Source organism: Poeciliopsis prolifica, unplaced genomic scaffold (genome assembly GCF_027474105.1).
Source record: "Poeciliopsis prolifica strain line A6 unplaced genomic scaffold, Auburn_PproV2 SCAFFOLD056, whole genome shotgun sequence".
NCBI classification, from domain to species: domain Eukaryota; kingdom Metazoa; phylum Chordata; class Actinopteri; order Cyprinodontiformes; family Poeciliidae; genus Poeciliopsis; species Poeciliopsis prolifica.
Window position 1 is genome coordinate 2,077,436 of NW_026562431.1, and position 25,717 is coordinate 2,103,152.

The window sequence follows — 25,717 nt, forward strand, 5'->3', positions numbered from 1 at the left end:
TATTCAGACATTTTCAGAATAAACCAAAAACACGTCTTCTGTGCATGTTTGTAAATGTTCTGGCGGCGGGAGCTGCTCAGATTCAGCTCATCATGTAGCATCGCTATGGTTGCACAATATTTTCAGGCTTTGCTGACTTTTCAGATCACAGTGGCCAGTGAACTATTGGAAGAAATGGGGGAGTTGTGGTTTTAAATGCATCAAAGGAAAAATGTAGATGTGATAAGAGTTTTCGGTTTGGTCAAGACCATGCAAAATTTGAAATTTTGAGAACAAATTAGCGTAATGGAAGCACACTAATTTGAAAAGAAAAAGATTTCTTGAAAAGATTTGGTGCTATTTGGTGAGGTGGTTATTTTGGCTGTGTGAAAATCGGTTAATTTTTCAAAGCTGCAATGGAAACACATTAATTACATCCCACAAGTCACACGACCAACAAGTGGATGTTGGCACTGGCTCAAAGACAGGAAGTGATCGGAGGATGTCGACATGGGATGTTTCGAAAGAGTTATCGCATGAACTAACGTATTCATGTTTGACTTTCATTGCTTTCAATGGAAAAGCCACAATTGCCAAATAGTGATTTTTAGCAGAATGCTGACAAAGTTTTTTAATGGAATTGCTGCTGTCAGCAAAGCCAAATACAGCCATTGATATCAATATGATGTCAGCCACAGACACATTCATGATTCACCATCAAGGATCCATCAACACTTATTTGAACTGCCACTAAAGCGAGATGGACAGCTGGATGTTACTAACTTGTCCTGGACTGTTTACTGGTGTTATGGTAATTCAAGGTTTTTTAAGGCTACTAAGATTATTTTTTCAGATGGTTTTGCTTTTGTAATCCTGCAACAGTCCTGACAACTCTACCCTTTCATTACGGCAGCGATGTTAATGTGTGATCTGTTGCAAATCCTTTCTAGGAAACTGTCAAAAGTTATTTGCTGTAGTCATTAAGTTGTCCACAGCTGTTGATGCTGCTGCTGTTGTTGGTGAGGAAACAGAGGGGCGTTGGGTATCATTGCACTGCCTGGTACAAACTTCTGTTTATCTTTGAGAGTGTGTGCGTGTGTGTGTGTGTGTGTGTGTGTGTGTGTGTGTGTGTGTGTGTGTGTGTGTGTGTGTGTGTGTGTGTGTGTGTGTGTGCGCGCGCGTGCGTGCCGTGTGTTTGTGTCTACGCCTGAGTGCACTTTTAGCGGCACACTGTCTGCCAATGTTCTGTGCTGCAGGTCAAACGAAAATTAAATGCTGCTCCGCAAACATCACACACTCGTTCCTTTTTCATGTGATAACGGCTGTGTCACCCGGTCGTGGTTGTCTGCGTCCACGGTCCCAGAGGCCGCTCGCTTTTAATTTGGGCCACAGCTGCTGGCTTTGTCTCGACTGCCTTTCAGGGCTGGTCTGTCCCTTTATGACATCTGCACCACTATGTTGTTTTAGACCATTTATAATGACTCGTGTCCTACAAGCAGAGAGGTGCTTATTGTCAACACATAGCTCTAATGACAAAATGATGAATTAACAAGACGTTCTAAAGACTTTTTCACCCTTTCTTTCTCTTCCAATACACAGCTGCACAGAAAATCCCTCTGTCACACTGGAGTCTTTCTAATCATTTGATCCTCAAACGCATGAGAGCTGATCACCAGCCGAACTGGTTGTTTTGTATTTTCTGGAACAGATTTTCTATCACTGCAAAAGTTTCACAAGTCTCATTCAACTAATCTCACACTAAGATATGCAGGCACTTTGTCTGCGCTGATGAAAATATGCTCATCTCAGCATGCTGAACGCTTGGAATGGAAAGGCAGCAGGGGACCTTGGCTTAATTTCTGAATAAAACAGCAACTATTTGACAACTTGGGGTTTGCAGTGACTGGGTAATATGTTGAACAATCCCAGACTGACAGGTTAAGTATGAAGTAGGATAGTGACGTCTCAGCGAAAGTAACTTACCCCAGCCTGACACAGTTCGACACAGAAGGAATCTTTTTGGGAAAGTACATAAAATCTGAGGGGCAATTAAAGGTCACTTGGTCTCATTTGACATGCAAAGAGTGAGTGGTGTGATGGATGGAGCCTCACTCCCCACTGATTCGCTCACTGGCTTCCTGCTTTCCTTTCAGCTCTACGATAAGATCAACACCAAGTCGACGCCACAGATCCGAAACCCCCCCAGTGATGCAGTGCAAAGAGCCAAAGAGGTGACTGAACACACACACTTCTTATTTAGTCTTTGACTGATGATTTTGGGTTTTTTAAAGGTTGTTCTGTGACTTCATCAGAAACAGCAGCAGAAAGATGTCAAAGGGACAAAAGTGTAAGAAATGCTCAGACTGGTGGAAGGATAACAGCAGGTCATATTGACCCCCGTTTTAGCCGATGCTAACAATTTAAAACTCTGCCAATGTTCAGATCTCATGACGATATCATGAGATTTGGATTTTAAATGCACAGGAGACTGTTGAATTTCTTTGCTCACCGGAACAAGATTCAAGTATCTACTGTAACGTTACGTTCACCCCAAGAATGGAATAAAGTTTTTGATTTTACTTCAGGCTGTCACTGACATCATTTGTAAATGCTTTTTACATTTATTAATGATGAGTCAATACCAAACACACCACATTAGTGAGAAAACTAACAGTCATCAGCGCATGCTAACATGTTTAATGGATTCAGAGAAAGCCCTTGATCACAACAGAATTTCACTTAACATAATACACATAAACATTACTGAAGTAAATTTATCAAGCCTGATAACCACAGCCAAGATGCATTGTTGATTTACTGCCATATATGGATATTCCAGGCACATAATGCACAATCAAGTAACTGTGTCACCTTCATGTTTATCAAACATGACTTAAAAAACATATGACTTGAAAAATGTAACACTTTAAAACTGGACTTGTGTCTCTTTAAGAAGGTCCTGCTCTTTCTGGAACTCCGTCTTCTACATTACAACAACATTCAGTAAATGCTCAGTTCTACCAAGTGTTTGCTAATTGCTGCTGCCACTAGTCTGGTGGAGCCAAGTGGAGGCATTAACGGGGGAGGGTGCTCAGTAATGTGGAAGCTCGGCCAGTGACTGGAGCTCCATGGAGGAGCTTCTTCGAAAAGGGAGCGCTCTGTTACACCCACAGGCTGGTTGCAACAGGAGACTAAAGGATTTTTTAAAACATGTTTGAAAGAACCAAAGCAACACCCTGTGTGTGTTTTTGATAAGGGAATGATATTATAACACCATGTAAGGCTAAAAAAAAAGTTCATTTTGTAGAATACTGACCCTTTAAGAAGCCAAACTTTCTAGTAAGTCGGACTTTAGCATTAGTGCTGGTACTAAATCAGCTAAACCTGAACACAAACATGAATTTCTGCTCCAACATAGAAACTTCTGCAAGTCTTATAACAACAGCTCATGTATTCATTCATAATTCATTTCATATGAATATAAACTGGACCCTGACATTTATGGTGGTTAGGGACCATAGCTACTGGCAAACAGATAAAATCCACAAATACTTGAGACCCCCTCTGAAAACGCTAATAACTCCCTATTTTAATTGTTCAAACACCAAATATACTTTAATCTTCATCAATACCCACAGTGGAAACTATCTTGGCCTGTAAATATTAGCTACAACTAGCTAACATCTACAGTCTCCCTTTAGCCTACGCTCAGGAAGCAGCCCAATGACCTGCACTACAGTCACAAGCTAACTCCATTCTATCCATCAGAGCAAATGAAAATGAATGACTCTGCTTGATTGTCAGCTAATAGCGTGTCAAACTAAAAAAAAAAACAGGTAATGTTGTTGGAATTCATCAATAGCTAAACATTAAATGCGCAAACTGAGGGAGTTATCAAAGAGTGAGAACAGCGAGATGAGTGGGTGAGGCCCAGAGCCGTCCAGACCGGGGAGGCCGTTTAACGGGAAGGAGCTCAGAGTCTGGGCTAATTAACACAGAACGTTTATACGGGACTTTCAAGTCCGCTCACAGAGTCCGGGTCACATTTTCCTACTTAAATCAGCTGTGATAGATTTAAAGTGGCGTGCAGAACTTCAACAGATGCTGATGATTAAAGAGAAAAAGCAGATTTTACTTCTGATGTGACAAGTGTTGGAGACTGCGCTTAAATGCATCTGAGAGAAACTCAAAGTGTTTTATTACTCACTAGAAACAAAGGCATAGTCTTGGTTAATTACTCCTGCTGTAAAAAAAAATTAACAGGGCTGCTAATTTCTGACTGAAACTAAAATGCTTTTCTTTTCCTTTTTCCTTACGTGTCAAACGTACATGGTAATGTTCAGCCGTGTGCTACATATGGCAGCCCTCCCCTGCCGTCTCCATGTTCTGTTTCCTTACAAGCTTTCCTCACTGTAACTAAACATGAAATCACATGACCTCAAAAAGGAGGAGGGGTGCCATACACATATAGCATAAACATGATCCAAACTGCTATACAACTAGAAACAACTAGAAACAGAAAACAGCTTCTGGCAGAAAACTCACAAAAATATCGCAGCAGAATTTGTTCAAAGGGAAACAAATGTACATTTTTAAGAGTTACATGTTTATTAATTTGTTTATTGTTCACATTTTTAGTCATACCACCACCTATTTGGTTTTGATCAACAAGTTTAGTGTTTTTAACCCCATGTGACAAAGCAGGGGGATGTTAGTATGCAGCCCTCTAGCTAAACACTAATGGTTGGTGTGTTGTTGTTGTGGCTTTTGTGCAAAATTAATTGCGCGTTGGGACATGAATAAGGATCTGAGGACCCCAACTTTTACTTAAACGTGTAATATTGTAATTTTGAGATTTTTAGCTCAACATAAAGTCAAAGATGCAGCAAACACTCTCGATGAGTGAGACCAGCTCGGCTTAAAACGGACCCATTCAGACAGACATGAATATTCAACACCAAACACCAGGCCTTAGTTCATCTAAGTGATATATAGTTACGTAGGTTATATTCTCTGTTTATAAGCGTTAAATGGTGGGAAGAGTTTTCTTTGGAATCTAAATGAGGCACCTGGATGTAAGAGGCTCCGCCCACCCTTCAGCTTTTCCAAGCGGCGACTCAATAGCGTGGGTTTCAGAGCAAACACCCTCTGAGAGGCCTCTCACCTCTACAATGCCACATTCACCAGTCAGGCAGAATAACCGAAGCTGACACAACACTAAGCACTATCAGGAGGTCACGGGAACCTTAAGAGGGGAGGGACCGCTGGGTCGGTCTCTCCGCATAGTTTGAGGTCCAGCAGGTACATCGGTGTGGAAGTGACCCGAGCACAGGGACCTGTTTAAAGCAGACTGTCCTTTCTCTGCACCCTCAGGTCCTGGAAGAGATTGTCTGCTACCCGGAGAAGTACGAAGCTAAAGAGCTCAAACGGATACTGACGCAGCCGCACTTCATGGTGAGCAGAACGAGTGGCAAACCAGCCTGATAAACGTCATGGCACATTATTGATTTCCCTTTACGTCAGTCTAACCAGATACAACTTTTTATGTGACACAAGAATGCCAGGCTCTTCAAACTCTCTTACGGAAAAAAAAAAAAAAATCTGAAAAGTGTGGCTGTCTGTTCAAGTGGTCGTATTCCTGGAAGGAGAACCTCCTTTTATCGCATCATTTGTCGTTTGTCGTGAAAAAATTTCTCTTAAGAATTTTGATTTAGCGTTGTCAAGAGAAGTTATGGTTGTTGAAAAAACTGACAGTATTATTGGAAATGTTATTTTCACTGCTTTCTCTGTAAGAGCAGTTTAAATCACATTCCCTTTTGGTAAGTTGCGTCAAATGTCTTTCAATAGCAGCATTTTTGTTCACTAATCTTATGGCGTTAGTGCCGAAGATTTCCTCACTGATCAATGAGCTGCTCAGTGTCAGATGGACAGAATATCAGTGGTGGGAAGCAAACAGAGGAGAGAGAAACGTATCAAAACAAAGTGAGGGTTGAAGGTGAGATTATGGCAATTAGGGAGGAGGCGGGGAGGAGGACGGGCGCCAGCGGAGCGAGTCTGATGCGATGTGTCGGGCCAGAGGACCGCCACCCCTCCCCCTTCTCTCCTTTGTGGCGCTGTAGACGCAGTGACCCGTCATGTTCCCCATTCCAACAAGCGACGAGCCGGGAGGAACCACAGCAGGACTCCTGTTGGCGCGGCCGGTCCACTTAGGGAGGAACAGACCGCGCTGTGGAGCAGATGACTCAGTATGAGTGTGTCCATCTGATTGGGTGTGCTGTTGGCTGTGACATTAATGCCTGCTAAAAATACAAGCTCGGTTTTGTTCTCCCTTATCAGACGAAAAATTGTCAAAGAGACGCCAACCTGATTAGCTTGCAAGTCTCTGATGTCAAATGTCTTTTGTCAGTCCTCATTTATCAAGAAAGTTGTTGATAAAAAGTTTGTATTAATGCAGTTTTCCTGAGCAGATTTTCACTTGGGGACACACACACCAACATGTCAACATCAGATTTTTGTCATTCCTAATGTACTCTAACACAGATAGTAGCTCTAACACAGCTACTATCATTAGCATCATTTGTAGGTAGCTTCCATAACAGTGTATTAGCCTTACAGGAGTAACAAACTAAAAAAATTATGAATTTTATTTTTTGGTATTTCAGTGTGCTGTTGTTTAAAATGATTTAAAAGTAACAACAGTTGATGAAAACTAAATTTATAGTCAACAAGTTTGATATATTTTCCCAACAGCAAGGAGACAGCAACCCATTATTTATGTAACGACAATGAAATACAGAAATGTGATAGCATTTAGTTTGTTTTATGAAATGTTATTTTAATCGTAAATGTTCTATGTAAAGAAATTTGATTTGAAGTAAAGCCAGAGTTCAAACTCTGGACTGATTGACAATAACAAATGTTCCCCAACAATAAATTGACCCACTAACTATCACGATAAATAACAATATTTTGACATCATTTTCAAGTAATATATTGATAATTGCATAATAATGCAAGCTTGCCCTCTCAAAGACCAATAAAGTGGTAATTTTGTAAACAACATTTTAAACAGGAACTAGAAGTTCATTTAAATATCCAAAATAAAACACGAAATAAAAAACAAGAAGAGAAACGGGAATAAAAACCACACACAGCTGAAACCATCATTGAAATGGATTGTGATGTTGATTGATAATCAGAAGGGAAATTAAATCATTCATTATTTATTGCAGCCGGCTCAGATGGACGCATTGAGAACTGAGTTACTGTGTCTCGAGGAGCTTTCCCCGGAAACACACCGTCTGAATATTTAGTCACATTTTGTGACATTTTTCAACGTCGTTTTCATTTCTTGAACCACGCAGCAAACAGGATGCGTGTAATTTCACATCTTAGTTTTCCATTGACCACTATCGATATTGACAGAGGGCAGAACTCAGGCTGACGTCCTGAGCTGCTTTCAGAATTTATGAGATCTGATTTAGGCTGCTCCTCTCATTTTGCTGCTGGTTTTCCTCAAACACATTTCCTCTTTTTGCGTTATTCTTTAAATTCTCATCCAGCTGAGCTGCACTGAGTCAGGCTCATTCAGACACCGAGTCCCATTTGTGCGTCTCTGGGCGTGTGTGATGTATCTTGACATGGGATTTGGAGAGCTCCCAGTGTCTCTGATGTGATCTCCTTCCACAGCTGTGTGTGTGTGTGTGTGTGTGTGTGTGTGTGTGTGTGTGTGTGTGTGTGTGTGTGTGTGTGTGTGTGTGTGTGTGTGTGTGTGTGTGTGTGTACAGCCAAGGGAAGCCAGTGACAGTTTCCCCCTCTTGCTGAGCTTTGATTGCCGTCTTCTGAAGTTCAGACCGGTTTGTTAAAGTGCCGCTCAACGGCCCTGTGCGGCTGTCAGCCGAGCGAAATCCAGCTGTGTGCTGTGCGAGGCGGCGCAGAAGAACTGGGCTACAGACCAGCGCCGCGTGTGGAAAGCTGTGCAGCAGCTTTTCACTTTAAGGCTGGTTTGAGTTTAACACCACCTCTGTGAACTGTGCAGAAATCCTCCACAGTCCCACATGATCACCATGTCACCTAAAATACCTCAACTCTTCATTTATAGCCCCCTCATGAAGAGTTAGGTAGATCGTTGACTTTATAAGTGCTCTTTCTCAGTCTCCACCAGGTCTTCAACGGGTTGTTGTTGAAAACTTTTAAAATCATGACCACACTAGTTTGTTTTCTCAAAAATTAAAGTTTTCTCACTGTATGGATTAAGTTAAAACAGCCTAACAAGGTAATAATAGCCTTTAAGCTAAAGTCACATTAGTTTCAGCTAATTTGAATTTAAACATTAGCTAACATTTTTGAAACTTTTTAGCTAGCATGCTACATTAGTTAGCTATAATAACTAATATTAGCTCTAATGTTAGCTAACATGTTAGTAATGTAAATTTAGCTAACTCGTTCAGTTGGCTTAAGATAAAAAATTCTTGACAATATTATGTGAAATTTTGGATACCTAACCCTACAAATATTTTTATATGAAATAAATATAAAAAATAAATATAAAAATATAAATATAAAAAATATAATCACAAGACTCTCTGTAGGAAGGTGAATCTTTAATCTGTAAACATACATGTAATGTATTCCAGCTGTTGTTTATTCTGTTTCTGCTAGATCCTTTTCCCTGTCACCCAGATGTTTCTTAGTTTGCAGTCGGGTCTCCAACTTGCCTCCTTCTGTGCTCTGTGACCAACAGGCGCTGCTGCAGGCCCACGACGTGGTTGCCCACGAGGTTTACAGTGACGAGGCTCTGCGGGTCACGCCTCCGCCCACCTCGCCCTACTTGAACGGAGACTCCCCGGAGAGTGCGAACGGAGACATGGACCTGGAGAACGTCACCAGAGTCCGTCTGGTCCAGTTCCAGAAGAACACAGACGAACCCATGGTACATGTCCTCACAAACTCAGTACTTGGAAAGCAAACAAAATCCCAAGTTGTCCTCGTTAAACACCTCCAGCTGTCCCACCGAATGTGTGACGCTAGGAAGAAGCGCCTCTGACTGTAGATTTGTCTGTGTTAAATCATACAGGGCATCACGCTGAAGATGAACGACTCAAACCACTGCATCGTGGCCAGGATAATGCACGGAGGAATGATCCACAGACAAGGTACGGTTTCACATAAACACCAAACTGCATTGCGTCCTTCTTCTTTTTTTCTTTGTTAAAGGGCCATTATTTCATAGCACAACCAAGCAACTGTTACTTTCAGTTGTTATAAACATGCTGTATTTATCAAATATGACTTAAAGGAAAATTTGCTTCATCATTAAGCACCTTGAAATTGGTCTTATGTCTCTTTAAGAAGCTCCTGTTCTTTCTCAAACTCTGCCTTCATAAATTCATCACAACATGGCTCCTCTATTAACCCTTTAGCAACATTTAATAGAGAAATAGCTCCTATAATGAGCTCAGCAGATGCACAGTTCCACCACTGGTTTGCTAATTGCTCCTGGCTAGTCTGAAGGAACTTTAAACACATCTCATTTATAATAATATAAAACATGGATTTTTACTTTTGCTGTAGCGGTGATAGGAAAAAAAACCAACAGAGTCTAGAAGAGTGCAGCGTAGCTACAATGTTCCACCGGCTTCGTCTCCTGAGCTCTCGTTTCCTCTCAGGAACGTTGCACGTTGGAGATGAGATCAGGGAAATCAATGGCATCAGCGTGGCCAACCAGACTGTGGAGCAGCTGCAGAAAATGCTGGTAAGTTACTCCACATTGTCCATCTTACTTTTTGAAGCTTCTGAAAACAGCAGTGCTACGCGATTAGAACATTTCTGCAAATCGCTACGTGCAGATCGACCTTTGAAGGCTTGAGCATTACTAAATCAAAAATGGAAGACACATTCGGCTTTAGAATCTGCGAATCAAGAAGCAGTAGACTGTTTCCACTCACCTGTCCCCCCACTACCCCAAAAAGATAAAACTACTCTTTCAAACTGCTAACAAAGTGTGATTTCACTACCTTGCAAATACGTTTTGGTATTTATGACCCCCTCAAAATCTGATGCATTTTATTTGGATATTATGTGACACACCAAGACAAAGTTGATCAAAGTTTCATTTCGGCCTGTCACAAAAACAGATTTTTCTTGATTGATAAATCCCCCCAGAAATTATTGTGTTAAAAGATGTTTTGAGACAATTTTCAAGTGATATAATTAATTCCATAATAATTAAAAATCAACAACATTTAAAGATATCTCAATCGGTTTTGCGTTTCCACATGCTGACTGACTTTTTGTCCTTTCTTTTTTGCAAAATTGCTCAAACTTAATTTCGTGTCACATAAGAACCATGAATGTCCTCAAAGTGTCGCTTATGGCAGAATATTTTTCAAACTACCCATAAACTGTTAAAATGTTACAACTTTCTCTAATTCTGAAATAACAAACATGAAACAACATCTGTAATTTGGCACTATGCAGATATAACTTGATTTAAGTTGATAAAACAATATTTAAATCAATCACATTCATTTGTATGGCGCATTTCAACAACAAGGCAGTTCAACATGATTTACATAGTGAAAGTACAAAGTCATAGAACACAGTCAACAATTGAGGAAACCAGTAAACATTACATTTTGCCAAGTGCCATCGTTGCACATAAAAATGTTGTTCCGTTTATTAGGTTTCAAAAGCAACTCTAAGCAGGCAGGGCTTTTGTCTAGATTTAAAGGAAGTCTGTGATTCGGCTGTTTTGCAGTTTTCTGGAAGTTTGTTCCAGATTTAAACACACAACCATTTTCTTCAAGTTCTATTTATGTGGCTCGTTAGAGGATGGAGAGACACGTAAAGGCTGGATTTGGCCTGGAGTTTGACACATGTGCTCCAAATCAAGCTGGAGGGATTGTTTCATACACTGTAATCCCTTCACAAGCATGCGCTGCTACGGTTTGTTCTGTCACATAAACTCCAAATAAAAACCTTTGACATTAGGGTCTGAAAGTGACTTAATGCCCAAAAAGTTCTAAAGATGGAAATACTTTTTACAAGGCATTATGCATAAATCTTGTTAGTTGTGAGAAGCCTGTCCAAATATCAAGTTAAGTTTAATGAGAAGTTCAGCAGTTGGAAAATACATTAAAAAAACTACAAGAAAGTCATTGAAGTCAGAGTCAGCAAGTTGAGAAAAAGCAAATTAAAGTTCAGAAACGGAGCAGGAGACGTCTGAGCTGATGGTTGTTTTGCAGTGCAGGAAATTTCCATGACATTTCACAGCGTTGAACTGCCGCACGGACAAACTTCAGCGGTCGGGTACAGTTTGAAATTTGAACACCATCCACTCCTCCAGGAATTGATTGACTCAGTAGATAAGGGTGGAAGTGAAGCGTAGGACAAGGGTCTGGTTTGTACCTGGATATCGTCACGGTACAGATCACCATCACTTCTACGTTCCTCGGGACTTAAAGGAACGGCGTCACCGAGCATCTTCTGCTAAAGTTACCTCAGCGATTTTCTCAGGTCTCTCCCTCTTCTGAAAATATTCAGAAGAGGGATGTTTTCCTCATCTGCAGATGTAACCAGAAATGTGTCTCAACGGAAAAATTCACCAAACATTTATCTATGACCTGCTGTTAATACCATATCTGAAACACGAACATCAGACCACGTCAATGAACTTTAAGATTCTTCAAATACAACATACATTAACATCAAGGCAGTTTTCATTGGTTGAAGTAAAAACACATTAAAATTAACCTTCCTTAGGTACTTTGCTTAAACTTTTTCTACAAATCTAGAACTCAGCCGAGAACAACCGGAGCCAACATTTAGTTTCATACCTCGCTAATGTTACCAGACATGAACAACCCACAACTAATTTTATCAGAACAAGAATCCAGAGAACCTCCTGCTAGTTTATAAATGATGGAATACTTATTACTCTTATTCTCATTAAACATGGGGAACCAATATGTAGTTTTTTACTTTCTTTTGGTTTGTTGTTTTGTTTGTGTTTCCTTCTAAATTCATGTAAAGCACTTTGAGCTGCCTTGTTGCTGAAAATCTGCATGTAAATCAAATGACTTTACCTCAGCCTCTACTTCAGACTGTTCTCTCTAGTTTTGCATCCAGACTGGTAGCAGCCGACAGTGTTGACTTTTTAACGTTTCATCACATTTAAGTTCATTTCAAACTTGGATTGTGGGTAGTACAAATGGGCATATAAATGCATATTGATCTGTCACAATATGCCTTACATCGTTTCAACATGTGTTTTAAAAAAGTCAATCTGAAGGTGAAGCAGCTTTCATGATCCATCACACTGGGTGTGAATGACCCTTGATTCTGCACTGGGGCACAAAGACTTATTTCCAGTTTCCTTTTCTGCTGAAGAGCCACATAAACAAAGAGCAGAACTTGAGAGCCACGTCTTCTTCACAATTATGCTCCACATTGTGCAGATTTTATGGTTGTGTTTACGACTCTGTGTGTGTGTGTGTTTTGTCCACAGAGGGAAATGCGAGGCAGCATCACCTTTAAAATCGTGCCCAGTTACCGGACACAGGGCTCCTCGTGCGAGGTAACCCCTCTTCCTCCTCTCGCGTCATCCTCATCTTCCTCCGCTCCTCACTGCTGGTCGCAAGCTCCTGATCTGGTTACTAACTGCTTGCCTGGTTACTGAGCGTGTGTGTAATCCAAGAATGCTGTGCGTGTGTGTGTGTGTGTGTGTGTGTGTGTGTGTGTGTGTGTGTGTGTGTGTGTGTGTGTGTGTGTGTGTGTGTGTGTGTGTGTGTGTGTGTGTGTGTGTGTGTGTGTGTGTGTTTTGCTCGGGCTGGTTCAGATATTTAGCACACCAATTTCACAACAAAGATACCGGAACTCGTCTTTCTGTTGTGTCAGGAATGAGCCACATCTGTCTGACCCTGCCCTGCCCCTGTCTGCAGACCGACTCCTGGACTGCACACACACATTTCCCACCCAAACACACCAAACATGGACGACCAAAAGACCTGAGCAGACGGTGGGGTTTTTTCCCAGCTGTAGTTGCTTCCGTCCTCCAGGTCTTCTGGTCGTCCTGCGCACAGACACCCCCTGTCCGCCCCGACCCCTGTGACCCCTGTGGCTCTGAGCTGTCGCCGTCTGTGCTAGTGATGACCTCACGCTCTCTGCTGCTCAGAGGAGAATAGCGCCCCCGTCTGGTGTTGTCTTTCAGTGCCATAGGCTGTAACGGGCTGCTGGTTTTTTGTTGCTGCATCTCATCACGTCGGCTCTCCTGCCCCTCCGCTGCTCCAGATAGGACCCTCCCCGTCACCTCAGACCACTGCCCAGACGTGTGTGTGTGTTATGTGTGTGTGAGAATGTGTGTGTGCTGCACGCTGCTGACCTGTGTGTCTTATTTCAGAAAGAGTCCCCCAGCACCTCCAGGCAGTCTCCTGCCAATGGCCACTCCAGCATTAACAGTTCGATCTTGGTAAGGACCCCCCACCAACCCCCTACCAACCCACTGTTGCCCCCACCGGTGCGTCTCATTGTCCCTCCGCCATGCCGTGGTCGTCCAACACGTCCGTGTCTCCGTTAAATGTCCCCTCACCGTGATTGTCTCATGTCTGTCTGGCCTGGTGACGGTTTGAGCAGCAGGGTCTCTTGACCTCCGTTTCCGATATCTGAGTTAACAAATTGGTGTGCCTCAGGGAGCCTGCACGCCCCCCTCCCCCAATCTGTCTACTGCCCCCCTTCAGGTTCTGCAGGGCCTTCATTTCCCCCCCCAGGCTCCAGACAGATGCTGCAGAGGTGATGCTGCTTGGCTTTGCTCCGTGCTAGCTAGCTTGGTGGCTCCACAGCCAGACCTGCAGGAGCACCAGTCCTCCCTCTCGCCATCTTCACCGCCTGCTTCTGTTTCGTGTGTTTCATGCCGGCTAGGCCGCTGATGGTTGATGCATGCGTAGAGTTTGACCGTTGACGGAAACATGTTTCTGTAATCGTTGCTTCTACCCTGCAGGACCTGCCGTCCACCATCCAGCCCAAAGGTCGACAGGTAATGTACCGTCACCCCGTCCTCAAACGCTGCTCTGCAAAAGTGTTCACACCCCTTGAACTTATGTTTCATCTTAAAATGTGAACTTTGAGGTGTTTTAGGGACATTTTATGGGGAAGACAAACACAAAGCAAAACAAATGATTGTTTAGTGTCATGTGTGGCTCTTTGGTCACACCATAAGAAATGTTTTTTTTCCATAGGTTCTAGTCCCAAATAGCAGGATTTTCAAAGTAACTACTTTCAAACAATTTCTTCATTTCCATATTCACAGAAAAGGCTTGCATCATTATATAAAATCATTTTCTTTGTAACATAGCATCCATTTTATCCTCTAATCTAAAAAACATAAATAAGCTTTAGATTCATTTAGTTAGTTTCATAATAAATCATTTTATGACGTCTAGGAAAGGTTCGTTGCGGCTCTAAACTCTTTGAAATAAAAATCAGATCATAGTAGTTCTCAACAAATCAATAATGTAAAGGTGTTCAAAGTGTGGCTCCGGGGCCATCAGTGGCCCTCAGAATGATTGTTTTGCTGCCTTCTGTTCATCAATGAAACACATTTTAGCAACAAGTAAAGGCAGTTGAACAGTAATGGGAGGCGTTTTGGTAGAAAGGCCGACCCAGATTCTTGTCTCGCGACGATGCTGCAGTTGACTAAAATTTTACAGCATTTTTTCTAAAACTGTTCACATTTCAGATCTATAATGAATTAAACTCCATTTTCTGCAAAAGGGACTTTTTTTCTCTTACTAAGATATTTGCTTTGTTTATTATTGAGGATGTAAAAACAAAATAGGCAAAGAAAAGCTTTTAAAAATCAAGTTATTCGAGATCCCTTAGTATTTTACGCCACGTTTTGTTATCAGCATCACTGCTATACAGTATTCACAGACCAGCTAGATTTATAATAAATATATTCAACTATTTTTCTTTTGACTCTTAGCCAATCAGGTGGCTTTTGGTTTGAATACAGATGCAACTATTTTCAGATTTTGACTTTTTGGTGAAAGCCTTGCGTCGTTTCCTTCCTCTCCTCGAAAATAGGTTGAAGATTTGTAACACGACAAGATGTGAAACGAGGGGTGAGAATAGTTATGCGAGGCACCTTCTAACACGTCCATCCCTCTCCTCGCCCTTTCCACCCGGCGGTTAGAGTCATTCAGGTCTGTTCGAATGGACAGGAACCGCTCGGTACCAGATGTCTCTTTATGGTCCTGGTTAATGTTGCGGACAGCGTGGGAAGTAATCGGCTGCATCCTCTGAGGCGGACGTGTGACTTCGGTCTGAATGTATAATTCCATCATTTATAGTTAAAAGGCCTGCTGCCGCCCCGCTTTCAGCAAACCACAATGCATCAAGATCAATATCGCTCGGTTATCTGAGGGGAGGAACAAAAAAAAAAACAGGTTTGATTGATTCTGAGAAGACGGTGCTGGGAGGAAGTGGTGATGCTGGGGAGGATCAACTGCTTGGTGGTTAGAAGAAGCTGCAGATCCAGATGGATTCCAGAAACAGAGAACTGTCCTTAACAAGCACAATCCCACTAATTGATGCTTTTAGTTTGAAAGGCTGTGGAAAACCACCAGGTTGTTTTGTTAACACAACTTTAGCCATTTAGTGTCTCCATAATCTCACTTCGCATGTGCAAACAATCCGCCGCATAACCATGTTCTACAGTCAGGATCAGCTCAATCTTCTTGATTATTGTTTTATGATCAATTATGGGCAAAAACAATTATTAGACAGCTTAAATTTGATTTGAATTTAATTTGGATATTTTCTAAAGACTTTACAAATGTCCATTAAGACCATCATAAAATATAATGATTTATGACAAGCAGCTAGAGAGACTTTTTGAAAAAAATAATAATACACACACACACACACAGAGTCGTGTTTTTGTGTGTTAACTTCCATTGAGTGTTTTATGGCCTAACACTCACACACCTAATTCTAGCCAAAATTTAATTCAGGACTATTTTTCATCCCCAGCAACACTTTGAGTCATTCTAGATTAGGCATTTTCTGACATCAAGCACTTGAGTGATAGAAAAAAAAGCTCCTACAATGTCCTTCAATTAACTGTTTTGATATGATAATATGAGTTATGACTCTTTTTACAGCAGCTCCAGTTTAATGTGTGAACCAGTCCCACTTCATACTTCAACTTAGCACTTTCCTTCATCCATCCCATTTCGCTTTAAACACGTCAAAATTCAAGCCCGTCCCGAGTGAGAAATGAAACCTTCTGCCCTTCGTCACTAACGAGTTTCTTCCCATTTAAACTGCAGTTACAGGCACCATTGAACATAAACCCCCCCAGACCCCGTACCCGTTTCTTTCACACCTTTCAGCCCCTCCTTGAAAAATGAAGCCCTGCAAAAACACCAAATCACACCAAGTATTTTTGTTTTGTTTAGTTTCTGGTGCAAACATCTTAGTCCACTTGAAATAAGACAAACAAAAGTTACTTGTTAGTTTTTTCAAGTGGACTGAGACGTCTGCACCAGAAACTAGACAAAATAAAAATACTTGTTTTGCTGTGAGAATTCTCTTTTTGGCCACTAGAGGGCGGCAGACGATAGACTCACCTGAGTGGCTTGTAGTTCATAACAGGGTCTTAAACTCACCATCTGAGGACCAGCAGGGCTTCTAAGCTACTCCCCTCCTCCATCCTCTCCCTCCCACTGCTGTTCAGTCGTGTCGCTGCGTTTTTGCTGCATGATGCGTGTGATGCTTTCAAATCCTAGATGGGATCCAGACCTCCCACAAAGGACAAAATGTCCGTTAAGGTAAGAGACAAACTTCCTTAAACCCCATAGAGGCTCAGCAGCCCCCTTAGCCCCTGGTCATCCCTGCTGACTAACAGACTGTGTGGTTCTGGTAGTTTCCAGGCAGGATAAAACCAAACTTATTCAAATCTGATGGAAACAAGCAAGACCTGTGCCTGAGTTCCTTAACCAACCTGCAGTGTTTGGGTTTATCTCACCAGAGCCCCGCCCTCCCTTCTTCCTTGGTAACTAGATTCCAAGATGGCAACCTGGACCCCCCTCACAATCCCTCTCCAGCTCCCTATCTGACCCCACATAGCTACATCCTTCACTTCCTACAATGCTTCCATCACCGACGCCTCTTACCTACTAGCCCAACACTCCACCTTCTGCAGTTTGAGCCGTCAGTCATTTTGTTTCACCACAGATCTATGTGAGGGCCCAGTTCGAGTACGACCCGTCCAAAGACGAGCTCATCCCCTGCAAGGAGGCCGGCATCCGCTTCCGCGTGGGCGACATCATCCAGATCATCTCCAAGGACGACCACAACTGGTGGCAGGGCAAGCTGGAGAACACCAAGAACGGCACGGCGGGCCTCATCCCGTCCCCCGAGCTGCAGGAGTGGTGAGTGCGACGGCTCAAACGATGGGTCACGCATCAGGGAGACCCCCACCTGCTAACCTGTTCTGACCTACAAGCTGCAGATCGCAACGTACTCCGCATAAGGAAACATAAAATGTTTTTAAAAAATAAGTTTTATATTTAAGTAACAAAAACTACAAAGCAGAGACTTCCAGAGTCCTGGAGCTGTTGATGAGGACAGCCTGTCATCTTTTAGCTTTTTAGCTTTGCCCATCTCTCACAGGGTGTCCTCGCATCAGTCGAAATGAGTCAAAAATTTATATATCTACTAATAAGACCGTTTTAATTCCATTTAAAAATTAGAGTTGGTCTTGAATACATTGATCACAAGTCTTAAGCTTTGTTGTGGGAGGTCTAATAGAAGTATTTTTTATTTCTTAACAGGGTACGAATATACTCTTGCGAGCTAGTCAGCTAACATTTTTCCATCTGTCAAAGATAGAAAAATGGAAAATATTTATTGCCAGTTGGCTGGTTGATGTTTGTGTTCATGTCCCTATAAGACTAAACACATTATGTGACACAAAATCATCTGGTGCTGCATTCAGAGCTTATTTCAAGGGACTTTCAAAGTGTTGCAGTACTTTCTGTGTTAGAGGAGGGTAAGAAGCTGGAGGTAGTAGGAGCAACTCCTCCATCTTGATGCATCAGACACAGAGAGACTCTCGAGTTTTCTCCACAGCTAAACCGATTCTGCGCATCGAAAACGTCTGACCTCTGTTTGCTTCGGCAGGCGGGTGGCGTGCATCGCCATGGAGAAGACCAAGCAGGAGCAGCAGGCCAGCTGCACCTGGTTCGGAAAGAAGAAGAAGCAGTACAAAGACAAGTATCTGGCAAAGCACAACGCAGGTAAACCTTGTTCCCACACCCACAGGAACACACAGTGTGTGTGTGTGTGTGTGTGTGTGTGTGTGTGTGTGTGTGTGTGTGTGTGTGTGTGTGTGTGTGTGTGTGTGTGTGTGTTGAGGGGTGAGGGGGGAGTTGAGGGTAAGCAGACCTCGTAGCTCCAGTAGCATAGCCACAGCCAGGAATGAGAGGAAGAGATGTCAGACATACCTTAGAAGAGTGTGGCGGCGACTCAGGGAAACATGAGCAGCTCGGGCGTACTGATGAGCTTCCAGCCTGCTCATCAGTCCACACACATTTAAATACGGTTCACTCCCTCCAGGATGTTGCCATGTATTTGTTTGTGATCGTCGTGGCCTGAAACTACAGACTCAACTCAAAGTTGCAAACTTTGCCATTAAATGGTCTCACACACAAAAAAAGTTTAATTTGGTGCAGGTTTTGCTTATGATTGGGTTCAATTTAGAGCCTTTTGTTTTGGTCTCTGGTTACTAAAACACCAAGATAACAAACTTTATCTTAAATAGGAATGTTGCAGATTTCTGATTTAGTACAGTTTTTAATAGCCATAAGTTCACATTTCTTAATATTAAAGGGTAATCCAGAAGCCTTTGAGAACATCAGCAGCTGCAACTGATGACGTTACAGGAAGCGTCAGTCAGATGTGAATGCAGCACAGAATGTGTTGCTGAATACGGACGCCACTGATAGTCACCTGCGTCCGGCCATGTTGTCTGTGAACACGACTGGATCCACCGCTGTCCTCCTGGTGGTTGGGATCCTGTGTTCTGATTGGTTCCTCGAATCCCAATCAAACTCCGTGGAACAATAAGAGTCGCTTTGTGTTCATGTGATTCCAACAGGGAAAATGTATGGACTCCTCTGTTGGTCATATTTTACTGCAGTAAAATATGATCTCACATACCACTGCAATAAACAGAACAGGCAAAACTTTTTATTAGTTTGGGGAAGAATTCACATTGAAATGACAAAATATTTACATATTTTCAATATAAAGGCCACAAAGGTTATTTTAGCAGCTCTGTGTTTTTAAGCAATATCTGCAATAGAAGGGACACCAATGCTGCAAGAATATTTTAACTGATAATAAAGTAATTGAATGTTTTTTAGCTTCAGACTATGTGCTTTATATTTTTAAGTGGGCTCCCTATTGATCTATATGTTCCATATATACATACAGAGCTCACTCTGCTGGTCTTTTTGCACAAAATATTGTTTTAAAATGAAAAACATAGCACATGTTCAGAAAATAATATAAACATATGCTATGTTTATATCGCATGTTATTAACATAAACAATATTCATAATATAACAGGGCTATAATATTATAATATTATTAAAGTGATGCTGATTGTAGCAGCAGGGCTGGAATCAAAAAGCTTGCAGAACCCCGCTCTAGAGCCAGAACCGACCCGTTTTCAGCTCTCAGTAGCGCCATCTAGCAGATGTTAATACTTTCAAAAACATTCCTGGAAGAGAAACAGTTCTTTAAAAATCTTACATTTTATTTGTGTTTTATTGCTATTGAAGCTTTGCAATGAAACTTTGCTCAAGATGTGCATTTTAAATGTGCAGTTGAATGACAACGTCTGTACGTCTATGGTGAAACCTGAGTTTAACAGTTGCTACGGAGACTTGGAAACCTTTTGCCTTCAGAGAGCGAAAAAGAATGTCCAAAAAGATTTTTTTAAAGAAGCTTAATTTTGATGTATTTCATAGAGGCTGTTTGGAGGTATCAATAATTGAGATTATTGCGCCGTGATAAAAGCAGCGCAGTGTCTGCTCTGTTTCTGTAACATTTTGTAAGCGGCCATGTTTTGACCCCGGTGTTGCTCTCTCTTGCTGTCTGCCTCTGACCGGCCTCTCTACATGTAAGTAACCACCGGCTCCAGCTCTTCCTCCTCCTCCTCCTCCTCCCTCTGTGCTCCGTTCGTTGCCGGCGTTTCACTTTTGCTCCTGTTGTTTTTCTGCAAACAACAAGAAGACCTGAGACCAAAACTGAAACCAGGCAGCTTCCTGTAGCGTCCGTCCCCCTACGTTAGGCCATCTCCAGCCCAACACGTGTTTCTCCCTCTGTGTGTGATGTTTGCTGCGCTCTGACATCAGCGCGGCGGTCTGATCGGCAGCAGCTGCAGTGAAGGACCCGGTGACTTGTGGGCGTTGTATTTCACTTGTCAGCGGCCTCAGATTCACAGAGCTTCGTGTTTCAGATGCTGGGAACACACTGTACAGAGATCAGCAGCACAGACAGTTTGCTCCCCACTCATTTATTCTGGGCTCTGTTTACATACAGAAAGATTTCACCATTTCTATTATGAGTTATTTTTGTCAATTAAATCCAAAACTGAGATGTTTAGGGCAGGGGGATTTTTTGTTCATGAAAATATTTGCAGACTCTTTCGAGGTAAAAACCTCATGATAGATTCTTCTGACAGATACAGAACACCTCATGCTGACTGTAGGTCATTTGTGAACTGTTTAAAAGCCGGCCTCGATTATTATTGAAGAAAACAGCAAAATTGTGGAACTCCAGCTAAAAAGAAAAGCCCACAAGTCCCAACTTCATAAAAAATGTTATGATTCTGTCCAACCGTTTGTAAAATGATATGTTCAGAAAAATGAACAGTTCTGTTCAGAAAAACGAACAGTTCTGTTCAGAAAAACGAACAGTTCTGTAAATGAACAGTTCTGTTCAGGAACAGTTCTTTTCAGAAAAATGAACAGTTCTGTTCATAAGTGTACGTTCACTCCTCAGTAGCATCATTTTGTCATTGTGTTTTGGTGTTTATTTATCTACTTCCACCATGTCAGCACAATTTTATAATAAAGCATATATATGGAACTTCCATTGACCATATAAGGCGTGTATTATGCAGTGTATATTCACTGGACCTCTAAATGCCATACTAGACTCAGCAGTTCGAAAATAACATTAGAACAAAACGTTTGTAGAAACAGCAACAAACCAACATAAACTGTTGGTTTGTATTTGATGCATTCTTAGTGGAAATGTGTTTGTTATTCATTCAGTGAAGTTACTCAGTGGGTAGAGAATCCAGAAGCTGTACTAAAGTAAGAGTAGGGATACTTTATCATAATATTACTTGAAAAACAGTAAAAAGCACAGAGGAGCAACCGTAGCAGTTTTTTTCCTAAGTTACTTAAAGTAAATGTAGCTGGTCACTATCCGCCTTCGATCAGAACCCAAACCCGGTCACCAGCCGTCACTGTTTAGGTCCGTCTGTCTTTCACCACATAGTTAGCAGATTCATCCAGGTGTTTTTCCTCTGCTCACTCCTCTCTCCCTCTGACACCTCCAGTGTTTGATCAACTAGACCTGGTCACCTATGAGGAGGTGGTGAAGCTCCCTGCCTTCAAGAGGAAAACATTAGTTTTGTTGGGTAAGTGAAGCCTGCCATTCGAGTCGAGGGTCAGAGAAACGTCTATTTACCTCCATGTTTACCCCTCAGGTGCTCACGGAGTGGGCAGGAGACACATCAAGAACACGCTCATAACCAAACACCCTGACAGATTTGCCTACCCCATCCCACGTAAGACCTCAGCACGTCTACCACACATCGCACATGTCCAAGTGTGAATACCTCACTTCCTGTCTCTGGGGCTCCAGACACAACCAGACCTCCAAAGAAGGACGAGGAGAACGGGAAGAACTACTACTTCGCCTCGCACGACCAGATGATGCTGGACATCAGCAACAACGAGTACCTGGAGTACGGCAGCCACGAGGACGCCATGTACGGGACGCGGCTTGAGACCATCCGCAAGATCCACCAGCAGGGGCTTGTGGCTATATTAGACGTGGAACCTCAGGTGTGTGCTCTTGTATGTCTTATACTGTCCCATAACACACCTTCCCAAGTTTGGTTGAAGAGGCGAGTTAAGTTTAGTTTAGATGTAGGTTTATTTTTAGGATATAAATAGTTGGAATGTTGTTTACATTCTGAAATGCACATCTGCATGTTAAGTTTGTCAAAGTCAAGCTAGCTTAACTGACCTACTTCACTCTCCCTCACTATATTTTTAATTCAATCTTTTCACAGTGAAATGTGATACCCTTGTATCTTATCTAGTTGTCATTGTGTTGATAGTGAGATTGAGCGTGTTTGGTTGACATCTTAACAACTAAAACCGATGGTAGTCATTATCGATTAGCATGTTTTTACCTTCTAGCAGGCATTATCTAGCAGGCGGATAAAAAACAAACTAACGTGTATGCTGTACCCAGCTCTGTTTGAGCTCTAACACGTGATTCATTCCAGGCGCTGAAGGTCCTGCGGACGGCAGAGTTTGCCCCGTACGTCGTCTTCATAGCAGCTCCAACCATCACACCGGGCATCAACGAGGTGAAAAACACAGAAAACACACCAACATCCTTTAGCTCCATCGAGCTCGTTCACACGGTGCGGCTCAAAGGGCCCAGAGAAGCTAACCAGGTCTTTGCTCTCCTGAGAAGACGTGGTTGGCTGACAAAAACAGGAGGACAAATGGAAACCAACAACTCAGAACAGTAAGGAGATGAGAATGGGCCGGCAGCAGACTGGATTTGGTCCAGAAGCTGAAACCTGTCACATCAGAGAATAATAGAAGTTATGACGATGAGTCAACACTGTAAATATTGATTCTTCACTCAAACCGTTTGCTAATAAAGTTCTGCACAAACAATCATATAGGAAAGAAGAAAATCTAAAAGTAGTTAAAGTCCACTAACAGAACATTTCATATAGTATAGAGTAAAGTAGAAATATCTACAAGTTTAGTTTGTTGTCCCAAATTGGGGAATATTTTTTGTGCAACAGCAGCAAAGTGACAGGCAGTCAACAAATAGATTCACATAGAAATAGAAATATGCAACATATAATCGCAACATATGTACAAGAAGATCAAAGTTTAAACACAAATACTGGGTAGTTGTGATTACAGAGTGAATGAATCAGGTCCAAAGGTTAGTTAGAAATGTACCAAATCCACCAGCAGCTCTGTGGTTTTAGCCCCGCCTCCTGATCACACAATGTGTGTAAAGCTGCTTCCTCTTCTGTTCCCTTCTCACTCCTTCCTGTTGTCTTTTATTTCTGCATGCTGCATGTGTTTGCTTGTTTGCTTGGCTCTCACCTCAGCCGCCCAGGTGGTGTCGAACTCTGCCAGTAAGTAAACTCTGGAAGGACTGAAACTGCTAGGTGCTATTTCTAAGCTGTGTGTGTGTGTGTGTGTGTGTGTGTGTGTGTGTGTGTGTGTGTGTGTGTGTGTGTGTGTGTGTGTGTGTGTGTGTGTGTGTGTGTGTGTGTGTGTGTGTGTGTGTGTGTGTCTGTGTGTGTGCTATAAGCTGTAATGGAAAGTGCCTCTTTCTGTGTTAAGCCTCCATCCTGTCCGGTTAGTAAATGTCTCTGCAGACTGCACTGCACACAAGCTTCTCTGAACTGTGGTTTCATGCCTCTTGAACTACAACCACAAACTATGGTGACTTTTGTTGGAACATCACATAAAAATCTGATCAACCAACCAAAGTAATTGTGATGTGTATAATATTACAAATATTTTCATACAGTAAAAAACTTGACTCTAGTCTGGCATTCTTGTTGTAATTTTAGTTTATTTCATTGAGTTGTGCAACACTTTGGTCAACATCTGTTGTTTTTATTTGCTATATTAACAAATTGATATTTATCAGTAGTTGTGTTTCCATTACAGATGTTCGCAAAACTTTGTCCAAAAGATATGATAAGAAATGCAATTAAAATCAAATCAATAGACTGATCACGCGATAAGATATTAAAAACATGCTGCACCACTTCCTGTCTTCTTCTTTGTCATTTCCACCAGCAGACACATCTGGTTGTTGATCATGTGTCTCTGTTTCTGTCACAGTTTTACGAAATAACCACATTTCGATGCTTCCAATAAAAGCACCTGATCCTACAGTCAAAATGTTATGTCGAAAAACGAGATTATTGTTGAAATTGGCATTTGCATTAAGCACATTTATTTTCGAAAGGCCGAACTGTGTCATTTTAAGGTAAATAGAAATGCAACTATTTACTTCCACATTTCAGTTATGCACTACTTTTGTTTTTCTAACACACAAGTAACTGTGGTAATGTGACAAAACACGGAAAAGGTAAAGGTGTGTTAATCTTCCTGTCTTCATGCCTGTCCCGCTTTCCGCCTGCGTGACGGTGAAACCTTCCCATCTCTCTCCTCCTCCTCTAGGACGAGTCGCTCCAGCGGCTGCAGAAAGAGTCGGAGATCCTGCAGAAGACCTACGCCCACTACTTCGACATGACCATCATCAACAATGAGATTGACGATACCATCCGGCACCTGGAGGAGTCCATGGACCTGGTGTGCACCTCCAGCCAATGGGTTCCGGTGTCCTGGGTCTACTGACCCCGTCCGGTCGCTCCTGCCATTTTCGATCTTCAGCAAACAGAATCTAAGAGTTAAAACCTTTAAAAAAAAAAGGATTGAGGTCCTTCTTGCAACTTTTGACCTAAGACTCCCTTCAGCGTACTGTGAAAGCATCAACGGCACTCACCTGAATCGATCACGGTCTTGTATAAAATCAGAGAAAACCAATACGTGAATATTGTCATGTCTGTACTAGCTAGGAGGCTAGATCTTTGTAGATGTTTTGTTTTAAAGAGACAGTACTGTGTTCCTGTTCCTCCCATGTCGGTGCATTGCTTGCTCTCCGGACCTCCCATCTCGCTGTGGTCCTGTTGGGTGTTGTAAACCACCTCTAGTGAGACATTGGCAGTGGCCACCTGATCAAGAGACCGAAGTTCAAAGCACACCAAGCGTCTTCTCATCCGCAGATCGCATCAGCAGCTCAGAATCACTCCTCTGGTTTTGGTCCGAGTTGTTTCCCCTTCATTGGCCTTTAACATAGGCTACACGCCCATCCATCCATCCATCCATCCATCCATCCATCCATCCACCCATCCATCCATCCATCCATCATCCATCCATCCACCCATCCATCCATCCATCCACCCACCCATCCATCCATCCACCCACCCACTCACCCATCCACCCATCCATCCATCCACCTGCCTTGTACTGTCTCTTCTAAATGAATCCACAAGTGTTTCAGACATTAGGATAAGGTTGTCATGCATGTGAACATTTTTGAGCTTCCATGCTGTCAGTCAGTCAGTGTTCCTCATGTCCCTCCATCAAACAAAAGATAAACAAATTAAAATTCCCCCAACATTCCTGCTGTTGGACAGACAGAGTTCCACATGAAGGACCGAGACAAAAAAGAAAAAAACCCCAGAGCTGGACGTTGACTCGACGCCTTGGAGTTTCAGGCGACATTTCTAAACCACAGATTTATAAAGAGATCAACCATGTACGTGAGCCGTGTTTGTAAGAAAAGAAAATCTAATAAAAGTCTTGATTTGTT

General features: G+C 42.2%; 1 protein-coding gene across 14 annotated transcripts in view; it reads left to right on the forward strand.

Moving 5' to 3' along the window:
* Positions 1-25,717, forward strand: part of caska (calcium/calmodulin-dependent serine protein kinase a) — a 115,831-nt gene extending 90,114 nt beyond the window's left edge. For 2 of the 14 annotated variants that reach the window (XM_055059743.1, XM_055059746.1), the window contains 17 exons: positions 2,133-2,210; positions 5,353-5,433; positions 8,723-8,911; positions 9,056-9,134; positions 9,648-9,733; positions 12,488-12,556; positions 13,379-13,447; positions 13,976-14,011; positions 16,767-16,808; positions 17,215-17,411; positions 18,163-18,278; positions 21,618-21,698; positions 21,768-21,848; positions 21,926-22,128; positions 22,578-22,661; positions 23,433-23,459; positions 24,523-25,717. In XM_055059743.1, the coding sequence (XP_054915718.1) occupies positions 2,133-2,210; positions 5,353-5,433; positions 8,723-8,911; positions 9,056-9,134; positions 9,648-9,733; positions 12,488-12,556; positions 13,379-13,447; positions 13,976-14,011; positions 16,767-16,808; positions 17,215-17,411; positions 18,163-18,278; positions 21,618-21,698; positions 21,768-21,848; positions 21,926-22,128; positions 22,578-22,661; positions 23,433-23,459; positions 24,523-24,699 (1,695 nt within the window). In that variant the 3' untranslated portion in view covers positions 24,700-25,717. The remainder of the gene's footprint in view (positions 1-2,132; positions 2,211-5,352; positions 5,434-8,722; positions 8,912-9,055; positions 9,135-9,647; positions 9,734-12,487; positions 12,557-13,378; positions 13,448-13,975; positions 14,012-16,766; positions 16,809-17,214; positions 17,412-18,162; positions 18,279-21,617; positions 21,699-21,767; positions 21,849-21,925; positions 22,129-22,577; positions 22,662-23,432; positions 23,460-24,522) is intronic. The other 12 variants (XM_055059748.1, XM_055059758.1, XM_055059750.1 and 9 more) reach the window with 10 other exon arrangements.